This window comes from Podarcis vaucheri (assembly GCF_965113315.1).
Source record: "Podarcis vaucheri genome assembly, chromosome: 16".
NCBI classification, from domain to species: Eukaryota; Metazoa; Chordata; class Lepidosauria; order Squamata; family Lacertidae; genus Podarcis; species Podarcis vaucheri.
The window spans coordinates 41,282,260-41,295,171 of record NC_138754.1 but is presented as its reverse complement, the minus strand read 5'-3'; the positions used below and the strand labels follow the sequence as shown (position 1 = coordinate 41,295,171).

At 43.4% G+C, this 12,912-nt stretch overlaps 1 protein-coding gene across 1 annotated transcript in view; it reads right to left on the bottom strand.

The window, feature by feature from the left end:
* Positions 1-12,912, bottom strand: part of RFLNA (refilin A) — a 37,057-nt gene that overhangs the window by 9,394 nt on the left and 14,751 nt on the right. The window contains exon 3 of the mRNA XM_082203845.1: positions 624-733. Within this exon, the coding sequence (XP_082059971.1) occupies positions 624-733 (110 nt within the window). The remainder of the gene's footprint in view (positions 1-623; positions 734-12,912) is intronic.

Below are 12,912 nucleotides of genomic sequence, written 5' to 3'. Positions count from 1 at the left end.
TGGCCAAAACTGGAAGGAGCTGGAACATCTGGATTTCATTAAGGACCCATTCATTTCGCCCACCTACCCACCCACAATAATGGAGCACTGAAAAGGAATGGACAGCCAAATGAAAGATGTGATGGGTGCAAGCTGCCATGGCAAGCAAGGGAAAATTCAACAGAAATCTTCCCCACCCATTGTGAGTTGAGCTAAGACAAGGAGAGACAACCTGGTGCCTCCAGGTGTTGCTGGACTGCAGCTGTCCCCAGGTCCCAGCCAGCATGGCCAGGGGTCAGGGGGATGTGACAACATCTGGAGGGTATCACATGGGCTGTCTCTGAGCTAAGACCACCAATTCACTGAGTTCAGGCCGCTCAACAGCTGGCAGTGATTTTCTGCCTCAGATCTGAGATGAATTCAATGTGAGATCTAAGCGGTGACCCCTCCATCTCCCCACCCCTCACCCCACTCCACTCACACTCTCCTATTATTCTACAGCATTCACTCTTCTTAATTTCAGCCATTCCTTCTTCCCCTCACCCCACCCACAGCTCTGGCTAAAACACCCACCAACCCATTCATAAACACCACTAATCTTTTGCAGGAGAAAGCAGGAACACAAAAGGAAGCCCATACGTTACCTAATTTCCTGTGCCGGTTCGGGGTTGACCTCTATGCTTTCACCAAAAAACACAGGGTGCATCCGAGGCCTTATTTCTGATGTGGAGGCATTCAGAAGAAGATAAGGGATCTACAGGGCAGGGGGAGGGGAGGAAGAGCAAAATGGAAACACATGAGGAATCTGGAGCCTGCTGAGATGTTTACAGATGAATCCGTGGTTAGTTTTAAGCATAGGTTAAGAAAAGCTATTGCTGTGGACCTGTTTAATTCTCACAAGCACCCTAGTCCCTATGAACACCCGCAATTTTCACATGTGATACAGGCCAGCTCAGACCCGTGCCAGTTCCAGAAACACCATGTGTGTAATGGGAAAACATTTCACACTGCAACAGTGCCCTGCTTGTGGGCTTCTCACATGCATGTAATTGTGAGGACACGATGCTAGTCTGAGCCAGTAGGGCTCTTACATTCCTAACAGAACACAGATGTGTACAAGGGTATGCTTCAAGTTAGCTTTCCACCTCAAAATCAGTGCAGAACAACATCAGGAAACAGAGGTCCAGATCAAGAAGGCTTAAATATGAATACAGTGTTCCAGGATGCAGAATGCAGAAGTATATCTAGATTCAATGTTTGGGAAGCACCGCAAGGCTAAACTCTGCTCCTAAACAGATGTATATGAAAGCAAGTGTTAATCCACACAACTTTTTTCTTATTGTGAAGGTTACATGAGCTGACTTTTTAAACCATGTCTATCTGAACTTGTGGATGCTCCAATCTGTGTCATCTGGAGGTGTGCCATTACGTAATCAGCTCTACATACACTCTTTAGGCTTGGGAGGGGGGATTATTGGTTTCTTCCTGTTTTTATTATGCATTTTGTGTTTTTATCTTGTAGTTTTAGGCTGTGCACCACCCTGAGATCTATGGATGAAGGGCGGTAAACAAATTTAATAAATAACAATATTAATAATTCTTATTATCCGCACCTCTGTTTGCTGCACTGTTTGCCCCCAGAAAAACCTGATCTTTACCGCTGAATTGGAACAAACAGCAACTGGATTTTCTGCAAAACTGCAGTTTGTTCCAATTTACCGCAAAAGAGTGGGTTTTCCGGGAGCAAAGAGTGGGGCAAAGGCTAAACTGCTTGGGCCCATGCCTAGAAAGCAAGGGGCAAGTGGGAAACCGTTCAGACCAATGCTCTCTAAGCAAGGGACAAGCGGAAGTGTGGATGAGCCCCTTGTCAGTTCCAAAGGGGTTTCATTGTCACCTGCCTCGGCTGCTCCAATGCTGGAACACCCCCAAAATACACTTCATTTCTGGGGGTTCATTCAGACTTCCTTTGGTGCTGCACTTTCTTTTTCATCCCAGCCTCCCCCACCCCCAGAAAAACCTGCACTTTACTGCTGAATTAGAGCAAAAGGCAATATTCCATGCACTGCCATTTGTTTTGATCCAGTGGTGAAAATGGGTTTCCCCAGGGAAAGTGCCAGGACCAAAAAGAAACCTCACGCAGACATGGAGCTTCAAAGTGTGGACCTGTGCCTGGAGAGCAGGGTGCAAAAGGAAGTCTGGATGAGCCCCGAGTGCATTCAGACAACCAGCCTTTCTTTTCTTTTGAGGAGGACCAGTTGTGGAAATCCAAAGGAGCGAGGCTTATGAAGGGAACGTGTGCACACATGGCTCCACTCTCAGTCAGCACAGCTTAAGGGAAGGCTCACAGCTTAGGAGCAGAACACAAAATGTTGCAGGTTCCACCTCTGGCATCTCCAGGTAGCACTCTCTGAAAACCTGGAGAATTGCTACTAGTGAGTGTAGACAGTACTGAACTAAGGGGACCAATGGTCCGACTTGGTACAAGGCAGCTTCCTAAGTTCTGACTTAGTTGCCGAAAACAAGATTTCTGACACTCGTCCATAGTTTGGCTGCATACTCTCTATTCTCATGGGGGCCACTAGACATTAGCCACTGAACTTCCCATGTTCAGTCAGAGCACACTTTCGAATGCCATTGCTAGGGAGGGTCATGCCCTTTGTATGCCAGTGCTTGCATGCCAGAAGTACCCAGTTGGCCACAGCTGGAAGCAGAATGGACTAGGAGAGAGACAGTGTGGTGTAGTGGTTGGAGTGGCAGAGCAGAACCGGGGAACCCGGGTTCAAGCCCTTGCTCAACCACGAAGCTCACTTGTGCCCGTCACTTTCAGCCTAACCTACTTCACAGGCTTGCTCTTGGGAGGATAAAATGGACGGGAAGTGGCATATAAAAGAAGCTGGTCTGCAGCTAACATAGAACCGTGACGATAATTTACCATACTTATTAATTGCTTTCCTCACAGAAGTGACCCAAAGTGACTTGCAGAAAATAGTGGCAGTTTGAGTGGGCAGTCTGTACGCAAGGCTCCCTGGATCAGAGGAATTCCGTGCAACATATTCCCAGGCAAGTATTTGAAGACTGGGTTCTAAATCATAATATGTTCTAGCTGCAACTTTCAATCCTGCTGCCCAGTCCACATAAAGGTATTCTTCCTCAATATTTGGCAATCATTATTAATGCTGCCACAAGAGCATTGGCAAGTGCTTCTGCACATTGGCTGCGTCTGTATTACCAGGCCCAATTCAAGATGTGGGCTTTGGCTTTAAAGCACCAAATGTCCAGGTATTTGATACCTTTTCCTTTATAGACTGAGATGGGCCATGAACCCAGCAAGGTTCCAGCAAGGTAGGGACAGGGCCTACTCTGTACTGGTGCCCCAGCTGTAGAACTCACAACGCCTTTTATTAGATTTTTTTTTTTAAAAAAATACCCTACCTTCTTCCCTGATGGGACTCAAGGCAGCATACAGATTAAAAGCAAGAACTAGAGGCACAGATAGATATGTTGACTAAACTTCAGACACATGGCTAGAACATACCTGATCTCTCAAGCTTTTTGAAATACAGTATTTAATTTTTTTCTGTTTCAGCTGGTGCTTAAGACTTTATCTGGCCAGCTGCTGTTTACCTGTAACTGCTGTAAACTGGATTTTAGTTTATAGTACTGTACAATATGACTAATCTTTATATATTATGTTGGAAAACACCTTGGGGTAACTGCATAATGAAGGGCAATCTATACATTTCCTTAATATTATAATAAATATAGCCAAAGGTGACTTTTTGATCTGGTCACACAGGGCTCTTGTGCTATTACGATCTATCTTTAGTCACTTGTTACCTAAAAAGGTCTCCAAGCGATTTATATTTAAAAACAGTAACATAAGTATGCTACACCATTAAAAAAAATCATATAAACATTTTCATATAACATACAAAAAATAGTCGTTCCCCACAGAACAGCCTAAGTTATACTTCATTATGTCCCAGTTCTAGTGAATTCCACCCCCACAGTGACTGTAAAAACATCTGAGGGTTAGGAAATTACTGGTTGTCTGAATCCAGCTTCTGTCTTTGTCTCTCCCCCCCCCCCCAACACACACTCTGGTTTGATGTGCCATCCCGCCCTGGCTTTCCCCCTGCCTCTGCCTGCCCCACACACCCCTTGCCCCTTTCCATCTGCTTGCCTGCCCAGCTAGAGCTCTCAGAGAGCCAAGGTTTTTTGTTCTGGCTTTTTGTTTTTAAAGGACCTGCAAGGAGGCAAAACCAAGCTTAACCGCAAGCTTCCCTCCTGCTGAGCTCAGCAAACAAGCCCATCCCTGTTTCACAGATGTTTCTGGGTTTTTGCTACATCAATGAAAACCGTATGGGGAGCGCCCAGGAGAGTGGGTTTTCTGACATGGCTGAAATTAAATAACTGCCTTTTTGCCATCTTCATTTTGATCAGATGCTCCTGCGCCCCTGAGGCTTTTAACGAGAGCACGATGAAGGTAACGTGTTGGGGGCAAAAATGCCACATCGTAAATAGAGCTTCTGAGGATCCAATGCAAAAGAGAGAGGAACAACAAACATCTCTACATCCCATCCAGGGTGGAGGGAGCATCAACAGCAACAAGGGACAGGGCCTTCTCAGTGGCTGCACCAGTAACTATGGAACACCTGGCCCACTGAAGTGTGGATGGCTCCCTCTGCGGCAGTTTTTCACAGGTCAGCAAGGGCATTTTTATTATGGCAGACTTTCGCTTGCTGAGTATATGCTGCTTTATGCAAAAACTGTTTACACACCACTTTTTCCAGTAGCAACAACATAAAGGTCTCTGGGGTTGACCATCTCCACCCACAGTCAGGGAGGTCCGCAGTGTGCCATCCGTGGATACCGGTGCCCATTGGGACTGGGAAGACAGAAGGTAGGGAGACCACTAGTAGGTGGAGCTAGAAGCAATGATGGTCAGAGCCCACACACTGGTGTGGCTGCACGCTGAAGGCAGACTGAGATCAGTGGGGCAGTGCCCCATTTGCCCTAGTGCAGCAGCCTCCAATGCCAGGGACCATAAAACTGGCCCTTTAATTATATGTGGTTATATATGTGTGTTGTTGGGGTTTTTTTTTTGTGTGTGTGTAGCCCTCATGAAAATTCATCAACATTTTAGTGGAAATTAATCCTACCCATACACATGTTTGCATGTAATTCTGCCCAAGATACAAATTTTTGCAAAGCCATTTCCCCTTAAATAACGCATTTTTGTATGTTATTTTCACTAATATAAGTATTTTTTTGGGCACGTCTCTCCCATTATATGCATTTTTATTCACATTACCTGCCGAGAGAACTGCAAAGCAAATTGAAAGAAGTGTGAACTTTGAAGAATTGTTGTGTTTTGGTCCCCATATAGTTTTGAAATGTGCAAATTAGGTAGGTTTGCCTTTACATGTGAATGCAATTCAAATTTCACCTCCTGTCCTAGTCAGAGGAATGGCGTGTTCAGGCTCAGGGCTGAATACCGCCCTCCAGGCTTCCTTGCCCAGCCCTCAGGGATGGGTGATCTCAAATCAGGGGCCTTGGTATATTTTTATTTAGTTTTTGTATTGCGTTTTTATCATGCCCCTTCCACTCAGAAGCTGAAGGTAACAGTGTGACTCTCCCCTCCTAGGTGATGCTCACAAGAATCCTTGTTAAGCTGAGAGAGTGACTTACTCAGGACGTCTGCCCAGGGTGCAGTTGGTGTGAAAAGGGGAAATCCCAGGCTAGAGTTCATTGGGAAAGAGACTGAAAAAAAGCACCCAATATGATGATTATGATGCACAAAATGGGAGTTCTAGTCTCCACACCTCAAAAATCATGGAACTGTAAAAAGTTCAGGAAAGTGCAACCAAAACGATTAAAGGGTTGGAGCAATTCCTCTATGAGGAAAGGTTATGACATTTGGGGTTTTTTAGTTGGTTCCAACCCTGACTGTTTATTATATTTTTGTTCTTTCCCCAAAAAAGCTCAGGAAAGCACCCGTATGCTGTCTAATCTTCACAACAGCCCTGTAAGGTAGGGTAGGTTAAGAGACAGTGGCCGGCTGGCCCAAGGTCACTCAGTCAGTTTCTTGGCAGTGTGGGGATTTCAATCCAGGCTTTTGCGGTCCTAGCCCAATGTATTAACCACCACACTGCACTAGCTCTCCGCACATCACTCTCTAAGCCCGCCTTGCCCAACCTGGTGCCCTCTGGGTGCTTTGGATGACAGCTCGCCATGGCTGTGCTGGCTGGAGCTTATGGGCATTGAAGTTCAAAACATCTGGATGATAAGTAGTCGGTGGTGGAATTGCACTTCCCAGCTCAGAAAGCTTGAAGGTAACAAAAGGCACTAAAACGGTTTCATCCTATAAAACTGGTTGTTTTGCTGTTATTATTATGAATTAGTTACTTATTTTGCTTTTGCCTCACTTTGTCCCAAAACACCTCCCAGCAGCATACTAGAAAGCTCACTCGTAAAAGCTGAATCACAAAAAAGAAAAAGAAAGAACTTTCCTCTCCAGGCAACAGGGGGAGGGTTAAGGCAGGCAGACAGTGGTGTGACAGGACCCCATTTGCCCAAACGGACAAACCTTCTAAAGGCTGCAGCGACATTCTCAATTCACCAGGTACGTTTTGCCCCTGGCTATCAGCTGCTTGCAACCAAGTGAAGATCATAGAATCATAGAGTTGGAAGAGACCACAAGGGCCATCGAGTCCAACCCCCTGCCAAGCAGGAAACACCATCAGAGCACTCCTGACATATGGTTGTCAAGCCTCTGCTTAAAGACCTCCAAAGTAGGAGACTCCACCACACTCCTTGGCAGCAAATTCCACTGTCAAACAGCTCTTACTGTCAGGAAGTTCTTCCTAATGTTTAGGTGGAATCTTCTTTCTTGTAGTTTGGATCCATTGCTCCGTGTCCGCTTCTCTGGAGCAGCAGAAAACAACCTTTCTCCCTCCTCTATGTGACATCCTTTTCTATATTTGAACATGGCTATCATATCACCCCTTAACCTCCTCTTCTCCAGGCTAAACATGCCCAGCTCCCTTAGCCTTTGACCATTTTGGTTGGCCTCCTCTGGACACGTTCCAGTTTGTCAGTGTCCTTCTTGAACTGTGGTGCCCAGAACTGGACACAGTACTCCAGGTGAGGTCTGATGCCTAAGTGCCAGGATAGCACCTGACGTCTCCACCATTTGGAGGTGTCTGCCTGGGGATCCTTGGATCTGGACCCTTTTCACACACTAATAACACATCCTGTACAATTCTATCCATTATATTTTATTGACAAAATCAGAATGAAAAGTTGTCCTGGAAAATACGAGTTTTGAGCTGTCTGGCCCCAAAGTGGCAACTACTGTAGATATTCCATTTTGGTGACTGTAACCCTGGTTTAAGGAGCCATTTGTCACCTAGCTTATATACCTGAGCTTCTAACACTGGCTGTAGCATCTCCCAGGCAGTGAAGGACCTATCCAGGCCGACCACTGGCTCTCCTCAACAGGAAGGGCTCCCAAGACTTCCTGATTGGTAAGGGGCTGTACGTGGGTAACCAGAGTCACTCCTGGCTTGCTCTCTGGTTTGACCTTCCCATGCTGACCCATGAATCCAAGCACCTGGCTCCCACTTGGCGCAGCTACCTGTGACTGAACTGATGGACCCGGCAGTGTTTCCCAACCTTGGGCCTCCAGCTGTTTTGAACTACAATTCCCATCATCCCTGACCACTGGTCTTGCTAGCTAGGGATGATGGGAGTTGTAGTCCAAAAACAGCTGGAGGCCCAAGGTTGGGAAACACTGGACCAAGGAACCTGCAACATTCATGACTGAGGTGTTTTTTAAATGCTCTTGATTCCATTTTCCTCCTTCAACACATTCCTATCAGCCCCTTTGGGCTTCTGCCAGGAGCTTTCATTTGGGGTGGGTGAGGAAATGCAAATTCAGCCCATTTTAAAGCAGTTTGTTCTGCCCTGCAATTATCAAGAGCAGCTGGTATACATATACAGTGTTATGGAAAACAGCCTCTCTGGTCTGCCTCTTGCATTGTATCCAAAAGGGAACTACAACATTGCTCAGTGCTGGCCTGTCTTCAACTCTACTTACAAGCATCCGTAAGGAGTGGGGGGCTTGTAACGGAGCATTTTATTAATTTATTTAATTAGGTGGGGTTAACTGGCAGAGTTCAGAATTTGAAGGACATTAAAATGGCCTTCCCTTCTAAGAATGAACCATAGTTGTAATTCACATTTTAATAAATGGTGCCAAGAGGTCTCCAAAGAGCTCTATGCAGATAGATCATCTGCTTTGCATGCAGAAAGTCCCAGGTTTAAAATCCCCGGCATCACCAGACAGGGCTGGGAAGGTATCTTGCCTGAAACCCTGGAGAGCTGCTGCCAATCTGTGTAGACAACACTGAGCTTGATGGGCCAATGGTCTGAATAAAGCAGCTTCCGATGTTTCTATACTGACGTTTGGATAATACAGTGGTACCTCGGGTTACGGACGCTTCAGGTTACATACGCTTCAGGTTACAGACTCCGCTAACCCAGAAATAGTACCTCCGGTTAAGAACTTTGCTTCTGGATAAGAACAGAAATCGTGCTCTGGCAGCGCGAGGCCCCATTAGCTAAAGTGGTACCTCAGGTTAAGAACAGTTTTAGGTTAAGAACGGACCACCGGAACGAATTAAGTACGTAACAAGAGGTACTACTGTATACAAGTGTAATCCGTTAGTCAACTAATAATTAGGGCTGTAACATTTCATTTTAACAGGAAGAAATGTTTTTTTATTCCCTTTAATTAATTTTAAAAACTAATTTCTAGTTATTGTGGAAAGGCAGTAGAGTTGCAAGCACTCTCTTGGGCCATCTTGCTTAAAATGCCTCAGAGGAAGGTATGGGTTGGCCATGAGCCAGGTGGGCAGGTGGTGTCAGCTGTCCGTTGGTTGGGCCGGCTGGCAAGGCAAGTGAGCAGGGGCTGGCGGGGACAAATTTGCCATTGATTCAGCTTGCCTAATGGAAGGGTCGGCCTATTGTTTTCTTTTTACAAAATTTATAAATCAATATCTCAGAAGAGAGAATCAGGATTCAAGATGACCTTAACAGATTGAAGAACTGGGCCCAAAGAAAATGAATTTTAGTAGGGACAAATGTAAGGTTCTGCAGGAATAAGCAGATTCATAAATATATGATGGAAGACACCTGGCTTGACACCTGTACATATGAAAAGGATATAGGAACCTTCGTAGACCACAAGCTTAACAGGAGTCAGCAGTGTGATGCAGCAGCACAAAAAGTACAGTCAAACATCGTGTTACGCTTGCTTCGCGTTGCGGCTTTTCAGGTTACAAACGCGGCAAACTGTTCGCCCCGCGCGCATGTGCAGAAGTGATCTGTGTGCTTCGCACACACGCAGTAGCTGCACTCTACTTACAGACTGTTTGGGGTGCGAACGGCACCCCAAAATGGATTGCATTAGTAAGTAGAGGTACCACTGTATAATGTCCCAATTAAGGGAAGTCATAGTACCGCTCTATACTGACTTGGTCAGACCTGGAGTCCTGTGTCCAGTTCTGGGCACCACAGTTTAAGATGGATATTGACCAGGTGGAATGTGTGCAAAGGAGGGCAAGCAAGATCACAGAATCATAGAACTGGTGAGTTGGAAGGGATCCTGAGGGTCACCTAGTCCACCCCCTGCTATGCAGGAATCTCAACTAAAGCATCCATGACAAATGGCCATCTGGATTTGCACACAGCCTGTTGATTAGAAGTCCCAGTTAGACAGGTATTTCTGCTGGGAGAGGGGGAAAGGAGCAGGACAGGTGCTTGCTCCCCTCCGTGTCTACTTATCTTTAGAAAAAAGAAAGAAATACTGAAAGCATAGGAGAAACCGAACAAGTTATTTTGACCCTCTCAGCACAGAAAAGGAGTGGGAGGAAGCTGTAAAATGAAAAAATGCAACATAGCAAATTTTATTCACTAAGCAGACATCACCTGTTCTTGCTAAAAACAACCAACAACGGGAGGTGAATCTTAGGTTGAGAGCAGTCCCTGAAATACAAGGTGAAAACATCAGAGAGAAACTGATAATAGAAATAGCACGATGGTTGGCAATACAAAAAGAAGAAGTAGAAAGATCGGTTCAAAATGCATTCAGAATAAGAACAAGAACAACTAGAATAAAGAAAACGCCGGGAGATTGTCTGATTACCTTTAAAAACAAAGATATGAGAAGCCTAATCCTACAAAAAAATAGAGAAAAAAGGCTAAATATTGATGGGAATTACATAATCATTTTCAAAGATATTCCAGTAAGACTGTTGAAACGAAGAGACCCATATAAGCCATTGGTCCAAATTCTCAAGAAAAACAAGATTGAATTCAAATGGGAGTTCCCTCAAGGGATCTCATTTACCTACAAAAGCAAGAAACATAGACTTATCAACCCGGAGGAAACAAGTAAATTTCAGAGGCGATATAAGGAGTTGATGGTGGAGGAGGAAGAAGAAAGAGGAGCAGTAGGAGGAGTCGATCCACTGGAGAGGAGGTATTGAGCGGAAAAGGAAAGGGAAGACAGAGAACCGGAGGAGGAGGAGGAGGAGGAAGAGGAGGAGGAGGGAGAGGAACAGGAAGAAGCCGGACTATAATCAATTAGATAAATCAATTAGATAAACCAATTAGATAAATAACTTAATTTGGAAAAAGATGGCGCTAAAATTGTGGAATTGGAATATTAACGGAATGAATGATAAGAAAAAACGAAACAAAATTGAACAATGCCTAAAAAAGAAAAATCTTGATATTATCTGCCTCCAAGAAACACACGTGGCAAGGAAGCACAGGAAAATTTTGATTAACAATAGATTAGGAAACGAATTTGTGTCCTCTGATAAAGGGAAAAAGAGAGGGGTTGTATTATATGTAAAAAAGAACATTGAGGCGCAACAAATTTTCAAAGATGAAGAAGGTAGAATAATTGTAATACAGATTAAATGGCAAGGAGAAAAAATAATAATTGTTGGGATATATGCACCTAATGGGAATAAAACTGATTTTTATAAAAACTTGGAAGAGAAATTGTTTGAATACATGGACCAAAAAATGATACTTATGGGGGATATGAATGGGGTGGTCTCGTTGGAAATTGATAGATTTAGAGAAAAAGACGTAAGTAGAGAAGGAAAATTGCCTAAGACTTTCTTTACTATGATAAAAAACTTTACCTTAATTGATATATGGAGACTTCGACATCCGCTGGAGAAGCAATTTACGTTTTATTCGGAACCAAACAAGTCTTTATCAAGAATTGATCAAATCTGGGTTTCCAGTGAGCTAACTCCAAGAATTCGACAGATTGAGATACAACCAAAAACAATATCAGACCACAGCCCAATAAAAATGGAGGTTAAAGGATATGAAGAAAGATCATTCAGATGGCGACTTAATGATTATCTCTTAGCTGATCAGAAGCTTGTTCAGGAGGCTAAGAAAAAATTGATAGACTACTTTACAGATAACATGAATAAAGGCACAAAAACGAGCATAGTTTGGGATGCAAGCAAAGCAGTTATAAGAGGATTCTTTATTCAACAGAATGCGATTAAGAATAAGAACAGGGAGAAAGGGAAGAAGGAGATCTTAAAACAAATAATGGATAATGAAGTAAAATTAATTAAGAACCCAAACAGCTCAAAAATAAAAGAGAATATTAAAGTCCTGCAGGCACAATTTGCAATGATTATTAACAAAGAGGTGGAATGGAACATCAAAAGGCTTCGACAGAAAAACTTTGAATTCGCTAATAAATCCGGCAAATGGCTTGCGTGGCAAATTAAGAAAAGGAAAGAACAAAACACAATTAATAAAATTATCTTAGAGGGAGAAGAAGTTGAGAATCCCAAAGCCATTAGGAAAGGATTTTTGGATTTCTATAAACATTTATATAACAACAGAGAAAAGAATAATACGAAGAAAATAGAAAGATTTTTAAAGGAAAAAGGTGTGAAAAAGATCCCGACAGATAAGAAAGACCGACTGAACGCCCCAATAGTAAATGAGGAAATAATAGAAATAATAAAAGAACTGAAGAAAGGGAAGGCACCAGGACCAGATGGTCTAACATCTAGCTACTACAAAGAACTGAGGCACGCCCTAATAGTACCAATAAAGGAAGTCATGAATAACATACTACAACAACAGGATATCCCCGGAACGTGGAGAGAGGCCTTTATTACACTCATTCCAAAGCAAGACTCTGATTTGACACAAGTAAAGAATTATAGGCCAATATCTCTGTTAAACACAGACTACAAGATTTTTGCTGGAATATTAGCAAAGAGATTAAAGAAGATACTGCAAGAAATAATACATGTAGATCAGACAGGCTTCCTTCCGGGCAGGCAGATGAGAGACAATGTTAGGAACATAATTAATATTTTGGAATATCTGTCTGTAAGGACTGAGAAGCAAGCCTTATTAATGTTTGTGGACGCAGAGAAGGCTTTCGATAATGTATCGTGGGAATTTATGTTAAAAAATTTAGAAATGATGGAAGTGGGGAATGAATTTTACAACGGAATAAGGGCAATTTATTCGGAACAAAGAGCTAAATTGATTGTGAATAATGTATATACAGAAGAGTTCAAGATATCGAAAGGTACCAGACAGGGGTGTCCTCTCTCGCCGTTACTATTTATAACAGTCCTGGAAGTCCTTCTGGGTTCAGTAAGGAACAACGACAAAATAAAGGGGGTTACAGTCGGCAAAAATGAATACAAGATCAAAGCCTTTGCGGATGACATAGTAATAACGATTGAAGAACCAAAAAACAGCTTAAATGAGGTATTGAAGGAAATAGAAGAGTTTGGCAAAGTGGCTGGATTTACTCTAAATAAGAAAAAAACAAAATTAATGGCTAAGAATACTGATCTGACT